This window comes from Nerophis ophidion, linkage group LG13 (genome assembly GCF_033978795.1).
Source record: "Nerophis ophidion isolate RoL-2023_Sa linkage group LG13, RoL_Noph_v1.0, whole genome shotgun sequence".
NCBI lineage: Eukaryota > Metazoa > Chordata > Actinopteri > Syngnathiformes > Syngnathidae > Nerophis > Nerophis ophidion.
This window is the reverse complement of record NC_084623.1, coordinates 20947264-20966447: the sequence shown is the minus strand read 5'-3', so window position 1 is coordinate 20966447 and position 19184 is coordinate 20947264. Positions and strand designations below refer to the sequence as shown.

General features: G+C 36.2%; 1 protein-coding gene across 6 annotated transcripts in view; it reads left to right on the top strand.

Annotated features, from left to right (window-relative positions):
- The window catches only part of glsb (glutaminase b), a 65354-nt gene that overhangs the window by 11615 nt on the left and 34555 nt on the right, over nucleotides 1–19184 (top strand). For 4 of the 6 annotated variants that reach the window (XM_061918553.1, XM_061918552.1, XM_061918557.1 and 1 more), the window contains 8 exons: nucleotides 3507–3603; nucleotides 5518–5639; nucleotides 7888–8017; nucleotides 8492–8571; nucleotides 11507–11670; nucleotides 13327–13385; nucleotides 17320–17352; nucleotides 18620–18678. In XM_061918553.1, coding sequence (XP_061774537.1) covers nucleotides 3507–3603; nucleotides 5518–5639; nucleotides 7888–8017; nucleotides 8492–8571; nucleotides 11507–11670; nucleotides 13327–13385; nucleotides 17320–17352; nucleotides 18620–18678 — 744 coding nt within the window. Of the gene's footprint in view, nucleotides 1–1798; nucleotides 1938–3506; nucleotides 3604–5517; nucleotides 5640–7887; nucleotides 8018–8491; nucleotides 8572–11506; nucleotides 11671–13326; nucleotides 13386–17319; nucleotides 17353–18619; nucleotides 18679–19184 lie in introns of all 6 variants that reach the window. The other 2 variants (XM_061918555.1, XM_061918554.1) reach the window with 1 other exon arrangement.

Genomic DNA, 19184 nt, shown 5'->3' with positions numbered 1-19184 from the left:
CCATGGAATTTATTCTGATAGAGTATACCACTACACATTCAAACCAGAGAGTTATTATATTGTGTTGACAGTTTGGACTTTTGTAGAATGCAAATATATATACAACACCAACAATGGCACAGTTGTAAACTAAACGTGCAAATTTAAATTTCTTCAAGGCCAAATAAAACCTTTTTTTCTTTAAACAAAATTGGTTGAGACCCAAAGTGTTTACAGTTTGTTTGTCTGAAAGAACAAAAAAAACTTACAACATCTAACGTTAAATGAACTATTATTTTGCTCCCGCTAATATCACTTCTTGCTGGCTTAGAAAACAGATAACAGGTTGTCAATAAAGACTCCAGTTGAGGTCCTTCCTAAGAGTTTTCACTTTCACTGTAAAACTGGATGTACAGAAATAAAGTATGTCAATATACAGTAACTGACATAAAATAAAAAAATATCTTATCTTTTGACATTTCAACAATTGAAATAAATGCATTAAAGCAAATGCACTAGATAGAACAATCAACTACACAAATAAAATGCACATTACAATCAAATTATGGTTTGATTTAAAAAATGTTGTATCTTATGCAGATCCCAAATAGACAAAAAAAGATACCAATAGGTATTCGTATCAGAATTTTTCGATACAAAACCATTCGCTTGGCTCACAATCCTGGCTGGTAAAGATTAAATTCAGGGACAGGAAGCATGCCTTGTGCTAGGCGTCTACACCACAGACATGTATACAAAGACATTGAGAGGGCTGGATCGTTGGAGTAATACTTCATGTTTGCCATATTGGATGTCGCAAATCTTTCCCCTATACGAATGCAAGGCAATGGGCCAAACATTATAAAGCTCTTATCTACAAACTAGTGATTTGAAATCACTAGTTTGTAGATAAGGGCTCTATAATATAAGTGCCTCTTACCCATTCACACATACACTAATGTATTTGGGAAACAAATAGACATACAAATCAAAAAAGTATGTTATGATGACCAATTATTAACAAAACTAGTCTTTCAGTCGAAGCTGTGAAAGGTCTGGTGTGGGATATAAACACTACATCAATGAGGCATCTTCTCTGTGATGTTAACGTATTAATCGACGATCAATGCAATGTTTACATATATGTGTCAATGGCTACAGCATGATAAGAAATAAGCAGTGCAGCCCACTGCACAGCCTTTGACTTACAGGGATCAATCATGGCTAGCTTTGGTCCTAAAATGAAAACAGACTTGGAAACTCTTTCATCAGTTCCATCTTCGCCTTCTGGTGAAATACTTAAACGGACAAAGACAAGTGGATAAAACAAAAGCAGTGTACCACCATTACGTTGAGAATAGGACCAGTGCTACAAGTTGGAACTAATAATGCTGCACTTAAGCCAATGAAAGACTTAATCTACTAAAGATAGAGTAATCATTCACACTCTTTAAACTGTTACTGTTGAACTTCTTTCTAAAAATAATAGCTGCAAATAGTGAGTGCCCAAAGAGCGGCCCGTGGGCCATTATTGGCCCACAACTTTTTTTTATTGGCGTTAGGATCTAAAAATACGATATAATTTCCAAAAAGTTCAAGAATCACTGATGTATAGAATAGTGATGCCGTAACAAACAAACTGTTTAGTGGGACAAGGCCTTGGGGTGTGTCACTGATATTGACTCATATAGTACAGCGGTCCCAGATACGCATTGTGTTTTATGTTTAACTATCATGAGGCAGTGGATCAAAGTGTCGTGTGTGTGTGTGTGTGTGTGTGTGTGTGTGTGTGTGTGTGTGTGTGTGTGTGTGTGTATAGGGCAGCACGGTGAGAGAGGGGTTAGTGCGTCTGCCTCACAATACGAAGGTCCTGAGTCGTCCTGGATTCAATCCCGGGCTCGGGATCTTTCTGTGTGGAGTTTGCATGTCCTCCCCGTGACTGCGTGGTTTCCCTCCGGGTACTCCTGCTTCCTCCCACCTCCAAAGACATGCACCTGGGGATAGGTTGATTGGCAACACTAAATTGGCTCTAGTGTGTGAATGTTGTCTGTCTATCTGTGTTGGCCCTGTGATGAAGTGGCAACTTGTCCAGGGTGTACACCGCCTTCCGCCCGATTGTATCTGAGATAGGCACCAGCGCCCCCCGCGACCCCAAAGGGAATAAGCGGTAGAAAATGGATGGATGGATCTATATATATATGTGTGTGTATATATATATATATATATATATATATATATGTGTGTGTGTGTGTTTATATATATATACATATATTCGGTACTATACCGCCTCCAAAAAGTACCAGTCCCCGCCACCCTCTTCCTTAACAGGCATGATGGTTTGTCGTCGTGACATTGCTGGTTTTACAAGCAGAGGAGCATGTTCGGCAATGCACAATCCCGGAGTAGTTACAAGCAGACCATGTGTGTAGACTTTAAAGGGAGAATAGACGCATTTTGGCTTAAAAACTAATGATAAAGTTGAAGCTATGAATAACACTGTAACACCCTCAGGAAGAGGTGCTTTAAGACATGGCTAGCTAGGTAGCGACTAATGTCCAGTCGCAGTCTGCAGTGTTTTAGCTACTGCTAAATCACTAATCTTTGCCTCCATGCTGACAAATAAAGTAGGTTTCTTAAAAGTATCATCCCTGCAGGACGAGGAATAGCTAAACATGCTTCACTACACACCGTAGCTTACCGGCGTCACAATGTAAACAAACGCCATGGGTGGATCTACGTACACCTGCGATCCACTCTAATGTGTACACGAACGTATTTAGTCGATACTACTACAATTACATTAATATTTGTATAGCATCACAAAATCTTTTTTAGCCTAAAAAAATGTATATTATGTTTATAAACTCAGGAAATACGTCCCTGGACACATGAGGACTTTAAGTATGACCCTGTATTTACTTGGTATCGGATCGATAACCAAATTGGTGGTCTCATCCAAAACTTCCCAACAACAGAAGAATTAGTGATTATTACATTTGAACAGAAGTGTAAATAGAACATGTTAAAAAAGAAAGTACGCAGACATTAACAGTAAATGAAAAATTAGATTAATGATTCATTTTCTACCACTTGTCCCTCATAAGTTTGACTAAATAATAGAATGGAAAATGACACAATATGTTACTACATACATCAGCAGCTAAATTAAGAGCCTTTGTTTGCTTACTTATAATGAAAGAAAAGTTGTCTTGTATTTTGTAGTTTAATGTACCGTAAGATTTTTTTGTTAAAATAAAGCAAATGCAATGTTTCTACAATGTTTTGTGGTCCCCTTTATTTAGAAAAGTATCAATACATTTTGCTACCGGTACTAGAACCAAAATATTGGTATTAGGACAACCCTAGTGTATGTATTTACATTTGTATACATGTGTATATACATGTATGTTTGTATGTATGTATATATACATGTGTGTCTGTATATGTATGTATGTTAATATGGGTTTGTAAATACACTACTGTTTGTTCAAGTATCTGTCTCAAACATATATCTTTATCCAACCTAGGAGAAAGAAGGCTAATATTCTGCCGAGTCTGGAGGATTTGCTCTTCTATACTGTTGCAGAAGGTCAAGAAAAGATTCCTGCTCATAAATTTCTCACAGTAAGTCCTTCACATCTTATCAGTTATCATCACTCATTGTCTGACCTGCGCTAATATTCCTCGGTCAATGACAAATAATATTTGGAAAGGTGTGTGTAGTCACTATTTTCCTTACTTTGCAGTGGCATTTAAATATATTTCTTCAGTCATGAAAATGTTTATTTAAAAAATTGTAACATATTTAACTTGAAGCTGATACAGATTTACGAAATGTAAACTATAATCGTAGGCTTTTATATAGCATTATTTATTCCATAGAGTTACACCCCTTCCAATTGCGCCACAAAACTTAGTGGTTTCCCCACCTAACTTTGTAAAGTAATTTCCAAATAAACAGGCTTTTGAACATTTTATGAACAACACTGTCTCCAAATGTTATTTATTTCATATTTTTTCTGCCCAGGCTCTTGAGGATGTAACATATAATAAATACAGTGGGGCAAAAAAGTATTTAGTCAGCCACCGATTGTGCAAGTTCTCCCACTTAAAATGATGACAGAGGTCTGTAATTTTCATCATAGGTACACTTCAAATGTGAGAGACGGAATGTGGAAAAAAACTCCAGGAATTCACATTGTAGGAATTTTTAAGAATTTAATTGTAAATTATGGTGGAAAATAAGTATTTGGTCAACCATTCAAAGCTCTCACTGATGGAAGGAGGTTTTGGCTCAAAATCTCACGATACATGGCCCCATTCATTCTTTCCTTAACACGGATCAATCGTCCTGTCCCCTTAGCAGAAAAACAGCCCCAAAGCATGATGTTTCCACCCCCATGCTTCACAGTAGGTATGGTGTTCTTGGGATGCAACTTAGTATACGTCTTCCTCCAAACACGACGAGTTAAGTTTATACCAAAAAGTTCTATTTTGGTTTCATCTGACCACATGACATTCTCCCAATCCTCTGCTGTATCATCCATGTATCCATTTTGGTATAAACTCAATTTGTCGTGTTTGGAGGAAGAAGAATACTGAGTTGCATCCCAAGACCACCACACCTACTGTGAAGCATGGGGGTGGAAACATCATGCTTTGGGGCTTTTTTTCTGCTAAGGGGACAGGACAATTTATCCATGTTAAGGAAAGAATGAATCGTGAGATTTTGAGCCAAAACCTCCTTCCATCAGTGAGAGCTTTGAATTGTTGACCAAATACTTATTTTCCTTCATCATTTACAAATAAATTATTTAAAATTCCTTCAATGTGAATTCCTGGATTTTTTTTTCACATTCTGTCTCTCACAGTTGAAGTGTACCTATGGTGAAAATTACAGACCTCCGTCATCATTTTAAGTAGGAGAACTTGCACAATCAGTGGCTGACTAAATACTTTTTTGCCCCACTGTACCATGATTTTGCGTGTGCCACACTTATATTTGACAATATACAGATTGCCAAACTAAAGTGTTTCAGTTATCTAAAAAGCTTTCAAATAATTTGTATCTACAACTTGGTTAATCTGAAATGTTTTGAATGTAAAAAATTTTATTAAAGTATTTAATTTTATATTTATTACTAAATGATAAATGGGTTGTACTTCTATAGCGCTTTTCTACCTTCAAGGTACTCAAAGCGCTTTGACACTACTTCCACATTTACCCATTCACACACACATTCACACACTGATGGAGGGAGCTGCCATGCAAGGCGCCAATCAGCACCCATCAGGAGCAAGGGTGAAGTGTCTTGCTCAGAACACAACGGACGTGACGAAGTTGGTACTAGGTGGGATTTGAACCAGGGACCCTCGGGTTGCGCACGGCCACTCTCCCACTGCACCACGCCGTCCCTATACTAATGTGTTAACATTTTTAAAAACCATCATATTGCGTGTATTTGTGCAAACAGACCTATGCATGTTTCTCAGCAGTGGATTCACAATGTTTTTATGTTTGTTAATTTAATATTTTAGGCACTTAAAGCCACAGGACTTCGCACAGGAGATCCCAGACTAAAGGAATGCATGGAAACACTCAAAGAAACCCTCAGGAATACCTCCGATGGCGTTACACTGGATAAGCACTTATTCAAGAAGTGAGTTGCCTTGCATCCTGTGATTATCTTATTCGCCTATTACAATATCTTATCCTTTTATTGTCACACTTTAGGAGTTAAGAGGCAAACCTAACTACCTGGCACTGTAGCTATAGCTTTATCGAGATATATCTGATGTGGTACTTTGTAAACATATTGAGATTATAATTTTACTCTGTTAGATCGATTTAGTAAAGTAATCTGTTTCACACACAATGCAGTGCATGGTATTTTAGACAGTAATCTTTGACAGTTACCCAAAGTGTATTTGTGTAAGCATTCCATCATAATATCAATGAATGTTGTATTCATCAGTGTTTATAGTATTCACACCTAAATAATTGTATCCGTCGTTAAAACATCAAATTGTGTTCCTTAACATTTGTTTTTGATGCAGTCATTTATGCAGTAATTACTCTATGCAGTAATAGGGATGTAATATTAAGGGTATCAATGATTGATAGACCGCTGTAAAACTCCAAACGTTTAGAATAACTGTTCTAAATTAAAATTGTCATAACTGCACTTCGATAAACTCACAAACCGGTTATATTGTTCATTTACTGAAGACGCAAACTACCGCACTAACCATTAGTTAGCTTAAATGCTAAAATAAATACAAAAAAATAATTAAAGGGGCTGTGTGTAACCTTTGCACTAATGCTTGGTGGGCCCTTCCTTTCCAACCTGTTCTAAGCATTATATCCACAGCTTTTTATTATGTAATTATGTAAAAACATGTATGTAGATTTTTGTGTTGTTAGCTGATGATACTGGGTTTAGCAAAGTTTAACTACCAACGTTGGATATCATTGAATGCATTGAATGTAACCACAATGTCCAATACTTCTCTAGGACTGTTTTTGTCAGAGTATACTCGCTCCCTTTGTGTTCGTGTGGATGAGACAGTGGCGAGTGAACAGCTTAAAAGCCAGACAAATTATTTTGGCAGACAGGCAATTTTTATTTTGTATAATTTTTAATTGTAAAACATATGTTCTGTTAAACCACTAATTGTAAAATAAGGTAGTCTGTTAAGTTCTTGTCATATTTCTTTGGTTTATTTTTTTTCCTTTAAATAAAGCAAGCTGCATACAGCTTCTTTAATGTTGTTCCCTATTACAAATGTTATACCTTAATCTAAACTTGAAAAAAACACATTGTTGTCTTAGCAACTAAGATATTAAAGTGTGCACATTTAACCTCTACAGGCTGTGCTGTCACAATCAGGACAGAGAGATAGCTGTGAAGATCCATGTATAGACTTGTCTACAACCGAAAGAGAACCCGTTGCGTGACATAAAAAAAACAGATGTGTAACCATCGTTTTGCCTTTATCATTAAAAAACCCTCAAAAACGCTCATGAATTAAAACAGAAGAATATAAACATATTTAAACACTAAAATAACAATACTATGACTTATAATATGCCAGAACAGTAATTATTCCTCTGCCTAGAAAAGTTGTGTTGTATGTATATTTTGATTGTGCTATTGTATGTCTATTTATTTCTTTATTTTTGTAAATAAAACTCTGTTAAAAGATTTCCATGATGGTTTTAATACTTTTGGTCACAATAACTGTGATATGAAACGAAAATACGAGCACACTGGTGTGTGGGTGCCGGGATCTGCATGGCGCCAAACTGTAGAGAATGTTTTTCATTTCTATTAATGCACAGATGAAAGTACAATTTCACTGTTTGTGATATACATTTATTGAAAAGAAAAGAAAGAAGCGTATGGCAAGCAAATCATTTTTATTTTGAACTATTTCCCCCTAAAATACGCATCGAAGTTACTAAGTATGTTTTTTACAATTACTTGATTAATTGAACAAACTAATTGATAAAATTTACTACTAAAAAAAATTTATCACTGGAGCCCTTATATCCTATATAATGGTTACAATTGAGCTGCATTCAGTTGCCCTCTTCAAAATTTGGATTTATTTTTCAAATGCAGGTTTCTCTATAGTAATATTGCACTTTGATTTTTTAATACAATAAAAATGTTTATGTTTAAATGTTCCCAAAACCTTGGATAATTACATTATGTGCATGGTTTTATGCAGTTTGTTGTTTTTAATTCATCATCAGGTGATGTGGTTGAGCTAATAATGAAGCTTCATCATTATCCACATCTTTCAGTTTGTTGTAAATCAGGGTTGAAAACCTGATTGACAAACTTTTCCTCAGTTGCATGCAATCGCTGTGTTTGAGCATGCTATTTGTGGTTTGTACATCAGGTGTGTCCAGAACAACATTGTCCTGCTCACGCAGGCCTTCCGCAAGAAGTTCGTCATCCCAGACTTCCAGTCCTTCACTTCCCACATTGATGAGCTTTATGAGAGTGCCAAAAATCTCAGTGGAGGGCAGGTTTGTCCTTAAATCCATTACTCCTTTATCTCATGAACTGGATCTTTGATGTCCGTCTGATAGTTATTAGCCAGTTAGAAGTCGTTACAGGTTAGTGATAGCAATTTTAAAGAACAGTTCATTTCTCATTAATATATATGTATTTTTTTTTTTCTGCATGTGCATGAGCATTTAGCTCCATGACAAAATATGGGTCATCTTATCAAAATGAGCCATATAAATGTCTGCAGTCTTGGTCTGTTCATGCCAACCCTTAGATCACGATGCAGACATTTTAAATTAATGAGTTTCTTTTTAAAATGTCAATTTAGTTTAAGACAGACACTGTATGATCTAACTTGTCTCCTCATTTCGGTCTCGACTTTGACAGTGTTTGTCATTCCTGTCTTTATAGTGGATGTTATCTTTTGATCCACAAACTTCAAGCTGTAGCTGTGGTTCTTGTTTCAGTTAACTTATTATTGCGTCTTTCAGGTTGCAGACTACATCCCTCAACTTTCCAAATTCAGTCCAGATCTGTGGGCTGTCTCTTTGTGCACAGTAGATGGGCAGAGGTAAGACCAAGTAAAGTATTCAAAAGAGTGCTTTAAATCTTACTGACTTACTGGCTTTTCTACAGGCACAGAGCATTCAATTCAGACCCTCTGGGATTTTGCAATGTTGTAATAGGGCTAGTACATACAAATTCAACCAATCCCTGCTAATTTGGTGCGGTTTTGATAATTTCTTCAATCTCTGCAATTTTCCTGCATTATGTTCAATCATTGCCAATCATTATCAGTTTGCCATTGGATGTGGTTATTACTGAGCTAAAGGGGATTTGCACTTTTTTGGAATTTTGCCTATCATTCGCAAACCCCGTTGTTAGCCAAGAGCACATGTATTTTTCTTCATATGCATTCTAAGGCATGATATACGGCAAGTACGAGTTGGCTAACAATGCAGCTAATGGCGTACACTATTTCACCCATAAACCCCTTTATGAACCATCCAAAAACTGCCGACAATACTGCATTTACATCTGGTGACCTAAATATTAACCAAGTATTAGCGTTATTTTATTATAAGCGCTCATTTTTATGCTGCTTTATTGACATATTCATCCGGTGAGCTGGTGCATCGCCTCTGAGTTGGTGAAAGTTAATTTTAGATTATAAATAAATTTCTCTCACTGGTATAGTAGAAGGATGTGGCCATAAATCAAGAAGTTGGTCAACTTTAACTTTCAACTTTTACCCGGAGATGGTGAGAAAGACACAAAAAGGCTTTCAATTGCGGCATCTTTGTTTTTCTAACTGCGTGAGGATTATGATTAATCATTCATCTAAACGAGAAGATATGAACATTTTATCAGCTGGCATGCCAGGGAGAGCCAACATATTACAGTAAGTGATTGTTTTATAATGTTTGTAGTTTGTATTTTTTGGTTAGCACTTAGCAATACTGTTGCATGATGCTTAAGGTTTCACTTAAGCTGTTTAGCACACCTTTTATTAAACTGGTAGCCCATCTTCCTTATATTCAGGCTCAAAAATATAAGGTTCTGGATCATCATTTCTTTCTCAGTAGTCTTTGCTATTGCTTACAAAGTCTGCCATGAGTTGTAGCGTTGTTATTGAAGGGTAAGCCTGCTGTGAGGCGTCCATTAAACAAACACGCCGATGTATGCCTAAAATGAGCAAAATATGAAAATATTACATGTTATTATGAATGTGTCTCTTTTACAGTCTGAATGTAAAATGTTAAAGGCAGATTTTGCTTGGTTTTTAGTGAGCTTTATAGGCGGAAGAGAGCGACTCCCATTAGCTCCATTGTTAGCTGACTTTTTCTAGCGTCTATTCACGAGTTGGAATGCATAAAAAAGAAAAAAAAAAGTGTGTTCTTGTTTACCTTAAGGATTTTGAATGATTGACCTAATTCCAAAAATGTGTAGTTCCATTTTAAATGTGATTTACATTGCCAGCATACATTCTGTCCACGTGTGATGATCATTTTTCATCGTCTCATTCACCAACAAAGATCTCATTCATCCTGCCTGCAGAACTATTTCAAAATCAACACTCAAATGGCCCGCATGGGAAGCTTCTGTAAATAAAAAAGCCTCACTTTCCTTTACATCACCCACAATTTTCTAATAAGTTTTCACTTTTGAATACAACATATGATTGAGGCCACCATGGTTTTAATGTTATGCAGTGCACCAACCACTTACTAAGGCTGCTGGATTAGCACCAAAAGTCGTGTTGTCGTGTTTTGTCCAAGCCATTAATAGTAATCAAAGATGAGTCAAACATAACACCTATGTGCATCATTATAGTGAAGTACAACGGTGTATACATTTTTTTTTTTAAAAATCAGTGCACACTTTCAGAGTCCTGGAAACAAAATACATTTGTTTTAAAAATGCTCTTATGTCAGTAAGGATAACCGAACCGTAGTTAATTGTGTTTATCCTGTCTGGCCCGCAATCTAAATTGTTCTGGTAGACGAATAATGTGTAGTTCTGTTGAAGACAGACATTATAAAGCAGACAACAGGTGCTAATTTCTTCCCTTGCTTCTGTCAGACTTTAGCAGAGAACAGACTGCCTTCGTTACGCACTGGTGTATTGAGAATTGGAGTCACAACTGCTAACACAAAGAACCACACGACGTCCGTTGCATTCGGTCTCCCCTACAGGGGGTAGGTCACCCACATCTGCGGTCCTCTCCCAGGTTTCTCATAGTCATTCACATCGGCGTCCCACTGGGTCGTGAGTTTTTCCTTGCCCTTATGTGGGCTCTGAACCAAGGATGTCTTTGTGGCTTGTGCAGCCCTTTGAAACACTTGAGATTTAGGGCTATATAAATAAACATTGATTGACTGAATGATTGATAAATGTTCAATAATTCAAAAGGTTGCTATATAAAAAACATACTTTAATGTGACCACAAATTACAATGTGTCACAAAGAACACTTCAAACATGTATTTAAAAATCATAAAACCACAAGCTGATGCATTGTAATTGAAACTAAGAACCCTCAAAAGACTGAAATAGTTGTTCAACGTTTGTCAAAAAGCTCTTGCAAAATCAGGCATTTTAGACCACAAAGCTAACAAAATCCTGGAGGGATGTCTGTTAAACATGTCATTGCACTGCAGGTGTACCGAAATTAGGTGTCTGTAAAAACATCCGGGGCAATTATCAGCTGTAAGGAGTGTTGCAACAATTGGTTTGAACAAGTTGTTTTTCAAGAGGCTGTGAAATTCCATTGACATGAAATGTTTGTGTAGGAGCAGAAGTCATGAAGGTAAATGGTACTTAACACTGGGCAGTTACTGTTATCAACTGAACTTTAGACCTCCCTGAGTATTAACAATCTATAAAAGTATGGTAATGATATTTCACATTGATAAATATTTTTTAGCAGTTGTTTTGATGTATGTGTTGTTAATATAATTTTTTTTAAATTGGTATTTAAACTTAATAATTATGTGCCTTTTGTAGATACACAGTGGGAGACACAAAGGTCCCCTTCTGTATGCAGTCTTGTGTCAAGCCCCTGAAGTATGCTGTTGCTGTTCATGACCACGGCACCGAGTATGTGCACAGTTTCATCGGGAAGGAACCCAGTGGCCTCCGTTTTAACAAGCTGTTTCTCGATGAAGATGGTTAGTGGATTTATCTTTTTACAAATTATAGGAATGTTTCAGTTTGTATGTATCAATTGGCATCTCAGCCCAAATAAAGTGAAGTCAGCTTAAAACATTGATACATTGAGTTTTTATTCCAGAATTTAAAAAATAAACCATTTTTTGGGCTGTGAGGTGAATCGCCTGTACGTGCTGCTGGCAAATAGTTGGCCTTGTTATGTACACAGTGTTGATCCGTAACACTTTTTTGTGTATTATTATCTTTACGTATCTACCTCATAGCATATATAGGGCTACATTTTGACATCTAAAACTGTGGATTTTCCGATCAGGGTTTTAGGGTACTGATCATTCATGAGTTAGGCTGATACCGATCACATGTATAAACTGTGTACATTTTTCTATGTATATATGGTGAGTGCTCTTGACAGTTTAACAATATCGACACAATATTTTAAGTAGTTCCGTATTCTCTTGTATTACATTCAAATGGTTGAACAAAACAAAGTCAATAGTACCCAATAACAACAAAATCCACCCAAAATATTATCTACTATTCAGTGAAATCCTTTGTTTTTTTGCCCTTAAAGTCGTCCTGTGTCCAGGGAATTATTTTCTGAATATGTCAACATTAACAAAACTTTTTAAAACAACCCAAAAATTATTTTCAGAAAAAAAATATATTAACCAATTAACTAGTGTAGATCATAGACTGAGACCATGGTATTGTCACCCGCAATTTATGGATCGATCAGCCCTCTTACGTGTCATGTACGAACTGCGACAATGCTAACATACCAACAGTTGTTGTTATATTATCCTCTTTCTAGACTCTTATTAATCTACTTCTTGATTTACTCTTAAATATCTATACTTGTGTATGAAGATACATAATTGGCTGCCAGCCGTTTGTCAACCAGGGGAATACAAATAAATAAAGTATTAGCTGCAGTGGATTTGTGTTGGTGATCGACACTAGAAGGCATTGGCCAATCACATACAGTACTTTTTCATGAAAATCGGTGGTCGATCGAATCGGCACATCCATACCTAAAAGTTGACGTACAGCCTGCGTATTTTGCTTTTTAGTTATTAGTTTATGTTTGTTTTAGTTAAATGTGAGTAGCTAGCTGTTAATGCATTTTCTGCTAGTTCACAATGTTCTGTTTTTGAAAAGAAAACACCACCATTGCTTTGTTTGTCATCAAATCCTTCGTAGGGATTTTACCATCCTGGCAGTGGTGTTGTGCAAGTAGATCATGCTATTGAGGAATTAAAGGTGATGTAAGTGTGTCACATGAACTGCTAAAGAGTTCAGAGGCTTGCTCTCACCAGCTTGCTATATACCAACTATTCCTGCAACCGCTGATCGTTTGAGGCTTCACAGGGACAAGTTTATTTGTGTTGTTCGGACAGCATTGTCAGAATTTTTATGGTGTCACCAACTGACATATGATTGCAATGCAAACTTTAAAACACAAATGTTTTTAGGGTTTTTTTTTTTATGCACATGTTTGCCATGTGCTTTCTTTTGCAGGAGGTCATTGCATGTGTTTTGTTTTTCATTTAACACAGCTTTGTTTGATGAATTTGTATGCTTTGTTTAGAGACTTGAGGACATTTTTATACAATTACCATTGACCACATAATAACTGAACTCCTGTTGGTTTGCAGATAAGCCCCACAACCCAATGGTGAATGCTGGAGCTATTGTTTGTACCTCCCTGATAAAGGTAAAAAGGCAAAACGTTTTTACTGATTTAACACACTGGTTGTTTCCTGAAATTCTTTGTTGTTACCACTGTGGTGTTATTTTACATCCTACATCCAAGTCATTGGATGCTCGACTTTTATTGTGCCTTCTTAGCTGTGCTTGAAGAATGTCTTCTTCTCCAGTGCAGTTTCTTGTGTTCGTCAGTTGCAATTTTTCAACACAGAACAGTAAGGACCTGATTTACTAAAGGCTTGCGTGTACTAAAACACGTGTAAAGCTGATCTACTAAATATATGCAAAGTGGATTGCATTTGTTAAATGAGCAGAATAACTGGTGCAATCTATTTTGTGTCTCAGTCGTCGCAAATATGCAGAATATACGCTAGTCATCAACATGCCCACAATACTAAAGACAAGTCGCAAATATGTTAAATAGCACGCGCAATGTGATTTAGCAACACTCATTACTATTAAGCAGGCACTATTTTGCATTTTACTTAGCACATCTGAAAAGTATGTGAATATTGATTTGCTCGGTGCTCGCAGTGCGTGTGGGGGTGTGTGTGACAACATATTTGCATTGTCTTTCAGAAATATAAAATATTAAGACATTTTTCTATTCAGCAAAATGCTTTTGTCATTTTATACTTACTTGCTGGGCGAATTAAGAGCTGATTAAAACAAATCAAATTGATGCATTTTGCTGTCTGCTGGCATTTTTTTAATACCATTTGTGTTTTCATTTATAATATACAATATACTATATGCATGTTTTCTCTCTTGAGCGCAACTTCATGCGATACAAATAAAAAAGGACGGGGTAAATAAGTGGGTTCCGTTGTAGCACTTGAGACTGTGTCTAAAATGCCCATGAAAAGTGGTAGATGTTTCCTGCAAAACATAGCAACCGCCACAGGCAGGAGCATGATAAAGTGCATGTGCAGTAAAAAATTACCGTAAGTGTCTCTGTTGTGATGCCGCATAGTACACGCAAAATCCTCATTTAAATAAGGTGATCTGCACCACTTTTGAATTGTACATGGAGTGTAAGTAAATCACACACACAACGCCCACAAATAGTACACACAATTTTATAGATTGCACATACTGTTTAGGGTGTGGTACGATCTTAGTAAATCAGGCCCTTAGTCTTCTTGAGGAGTTATTGTCAACAGTTTGACATCAGTATTAGACTCACTGTAAGAATGTTTTCACTTTGGTAACTCGGTGCAAAATATGTGAGTATGTATAATTGCTGTCCTTCTACAAAAGTTTTATCCAAACAAGAAAATTCTGCAGCATGACTTACTGTAAATGTCGGATAAGTTTGAAATCCTTCTCTCATATTGTATTTACAGTGTAGCATGAGATTGGATGCCCGATAGGACTTTTCTGTTTAGTTGGATATTTTTTGGTGTGTACACTTTAAAACTAACTTCTCTTAAGTAAATAAATAATATGCTCTTACTAGTGTGTAGTTTACTGGCTGAACCAGGATGCTTTTCTATAAGGCAGTACAACCAGCTAAGCAGCCAAGGCAAATAATGTTTTTGCTGCGATACTATAGGGCAATTCCACCGCACCGATGCCAATTGCTTGTTGTAACTACAACTCTGTCTAATGATACTCACATTTAACTACTTTAAATGTGTATTGGCCAATCTACGGCAATTTTATTTCATTTTTATCAAGATTCTTCAAAAGACTAATGACAGGCTTCCTAAATATAATAGTACCTCAACTTACGAGTTTAATTTGTTCTATGACGGCGGTCATAACTCTAAACACTCGTATCTTAACCATTGAAATTAATCTCAGGACATTCAATCAATCGCAACGGGACTGTTTGGTTTGCCTTAGACGTTTTTGATGAGCGGCGAAGCGTCTTCTAAGACAAACCAAACAGTCCAGTTGCGATCGATTGAATACCCTGAGAGGACAATGACCTGGATGAATGAGAACATCCATAGAAATTAAAATTTAAATCAAATTATCAGTGCTTGCACCCACCCAAAGAAGACATTATTAACATGCAACATAAACAACTTGTACAATTTAAAAACTAACTTTTAAATACGAAATATTGTATGAAAAACAATACAACAGAATGTACTACATACAACTACAGTAGTTTTATTAAGTAATGTTTTAATGTAAATCATTTGTCTTGGAGAGCAGACTTCTACAGTGCCTTCTTCCAGGTGCTTCTCCATTTAATACACCATCAGCAGGTTTTCCATATTTTCATGGATAAATGTCTACCATTTAGAGTTGGCTCCATGATCGGCCATGTTTGGATGATTTTTCTTTAGTTTAATGAATATCGTCCAATTGTTCTTAACACTGCCTCACACTCACTGTCTTTGTTCTTATCGTCAAAAAAAAAAAATTAATTGTCGCTCTCTAGCAAGAAGCTATTGCTAGAAAGTACTCTTACGAGGTTCACTGTGACACTCGCTACACAAACAAGTGGCGGGAAGGCTCGTAGATCGAATTTCTGCTTGCAACTTAAAACATAACAAATAGCTTGGAGACCGCTCGTATCTTAAAACACTCGTAAGTTGGGGCACTATTAATTCGAGCAAGCAATACAACTAAAAGCTGTGAGGTGATTTAAATTTGTTCTAAGAATGCATTTAATGATACTATTAATATTCCGGGAGAACACAGAAAATATAATAGGACTCATATATTTTACAGGTGAAATAATTTTTTTCAGCTCATGACTCAAGTGTGTTGCTAATAATAACAACACTGACACTGTATCTACGTTTTGTATTCCGTTCTCGGATGAAGCTAATGTACTGGCACATTCACTGTGGTTTGCAGTAATGTACCCCTAAAAACATCTATACGCTACCTAGCTGTGTGACCCCACAATACTCGCAGGGGGTTGTATGTTGGTGGTTGGGGGGCAGTGTGTCAATTTAGTTATTTTTTGCCAATAACGAGCTGTTTGCCTAGTTAATATTAATTTTAACGGGAAAATTATTATATGTTTATTGTAGCACTATGCCCCAAACTGTTACCTGGTGCTTGAAGGCTACATATTGTTGCTGTTTTTGTATGTTGCATATTTTCCAGACTTAGGAACTGTGGGAAATAATGACTGCTGCTGCAGGTCAAATGACGTTGGTAATTTTTTCTTCCTTTTCCATATATTTCTCCTTGCACTCCCCCAACCCCTCCCCCTCCCCCTTTTACTTTTTCTTCTCCAATCAGCCTTTAGAAATCTCTCTGTAGTGACTCTCCATCAGTGTTATTGTTTTATTCTTCTGCACAGTTAAGGGTATAACTTTAAATGTTTCATTCACATGTAAAAACCTAAGGTCTAAACATGTAAACTCTAAAAGTAAAAACATGAATGGTTCAACGTGTTGAATGTACTGAAAATGTTACTGCGCCATAAAAGTGTATGCATGTCTATCTTTTGCAGTGTTTTGTTGGTGGGACTAAGCAGCATCTAAAAACATGTGTGCATTAAAAATTGTACAGAACACTAGGCCGGAGGTTTTAGACGAAATTCACAGATAAGGTTTCGTTAAATACCCAGCTTTACAGATGATATGTGAGTCCACATTTGACACAAAGATAACAACATCTGCATTATAACTCTTACAACTAAATTCATGTATCTAAAACCAGTACATCAAACCTAATTTATAAACATGTACACTGTTTAGTTGTGTTTTTGTACATCTCTTTTAATCCCTATTCATCTTCTTAACTGGTAACAGTAACACAGGTCCAAAAATGTTCCCACTTGTCACATTAACACAAAGCCAATCTATATCTGTTCTCATTCTACGGCATTACTATGTGATTTCACATCATATCTGCTTATTCTTTAGTACTCTGTAGCAGCATTATTTACTTTTATCGTCATATTTCACCTTTGATACTTACCTTTTATAAAATAAATAAACTAACTGTATTTTTTTATTGTCCCTCAGCAAGGCGAAGGCAATGCAGAAAAATTTGACTATGTAAGTATGGGAAGCTTGATGAAAGTAACATTTCATTGCGTTTGTATTAGGGGAGTTCCGATCAGATCCGATATCGGACCGCTATCCGATATCAGCAAAAAAAACAAGTATCAGATTATGTCGGCTTGCATCAAATCTTATGCGCTCTAATATAAGGAGTTCTACAGCGTGTTCATTTTTGCAAAGCTGAACAGCCAGTTAACATTAATGTCCTCCAATAAGTGCACAAAATTGGTATTTTCTTATATTTTAGTCAAGTTATCACAAAATGTATACATGGTAGGCTATACATAGTCTACTTGGAACAAGCAGCTGCACAACAGCTAAGCACACTATAGCACACAAGCTAGATATACGTAATAAGTGTCTTTAAGCAAAAAGAGTTTCAGTCTAGAACACATTGGACGATATAAACAACTATGAACACTTAGGTGTCTGCCTTGGAGACATCTGTAAATAACATGCAACTTTATCAGAAATTATTAAAAAATAAATATATATAATTGTAATTACATTATGCTTACACATAAAAAGTCTCAAAGGGCAGAAGCGTGTTTTAGGAAGTATCCAGTAACAAATGTGTCCACATCATTTAACTTACTTAATTTATTTAAATATTTTCGCCAATGGGTATTGCTAAATAGCAATACCACTCCACTTCAATTTAAAGACAGCACAAGTCCATTCCAGGAGGTTAATAATAAATAGGTTATTGTTTTTTCACATATGCTATAGTTCTCTGTTTTAGTCATGTTACTTGATAATGCTTTTTGTAACATTCATATTATGTATGATTTATGCTGCCATTGTATCGGATCAATATCAGTATAGGCAAATCAGGAATTTTGCTAAGTACTTGAGACAGTCCAATTTAGAATGACTCAGTCAACTTTCTGTCCACCAGTCTCATTGACTCACCTCATTGATTGAAATTCCCAACATAAATAATGATTGAATTTGTCACAGAAAATTTTAAGTAATACCTTCCCATCATTAAATAAGTTTAATGCTATGTTTCAATAAAATAGAATAAACCTAAAAATGTTTTTTTTGTTAATTGGGGACGAATTGCATTTCTCAGGAACCCACTCCAAACACTAACTGTGGGTCCCGGAGACTCACTACAATCAAAACCTATCAACATCACTGGCTAATACTCAAAGCTCCAATGTGGTTTTCTATCGGAAGTGAAAAAAGTTGTATCGGTACACCTAGAGTGTCAAAAATGTCTGACTGCTAATCATGCCACCTTTTGCTACTTTGTCAGGTAATGAACTTCTTGAAAAACATGGCAGGAAACGAGTATGTGGGTTTCAGCAATGCCACGTAAGTCACTCGAAAATGTGCACTAAACATTACCAAGAAGTAAGATTCATTGTCCTTGACATATTCAGTGCCACTTTAACTGAACACCTCGGCCCGCTGACCCCCACTATGACCTACAGATTCAAAAACCCCAGAATTAGTTTAGTTGTAAACAATGTTGTATGTTAATTGTTTTTTTTCTTTCATCCTACCAAGATCCAACAATATTATCCAGTAGTGATATGTATGCTGTAATTAATGTTTTGTATACTTGCCATAGCCAATGCAATATTAATAAACACACTATATTAAGCCCTTTTAAAGACAAACCTCTGACCCAGGCAAAATTAAGCACAATATACCTTGTTTGAAGATATTCATTATTTCTGTTATTTCACTCTTTGTAGTTAGCTTTTGCAATTCACAGCTTTATTGTGTTCACTGGACAATTATTTGATTTAATTACTTAATTATTTGAGGCGGCGTGGCATAGTGGGTAGAGTGGCCGGCTAGAAACCTGAGGGTTG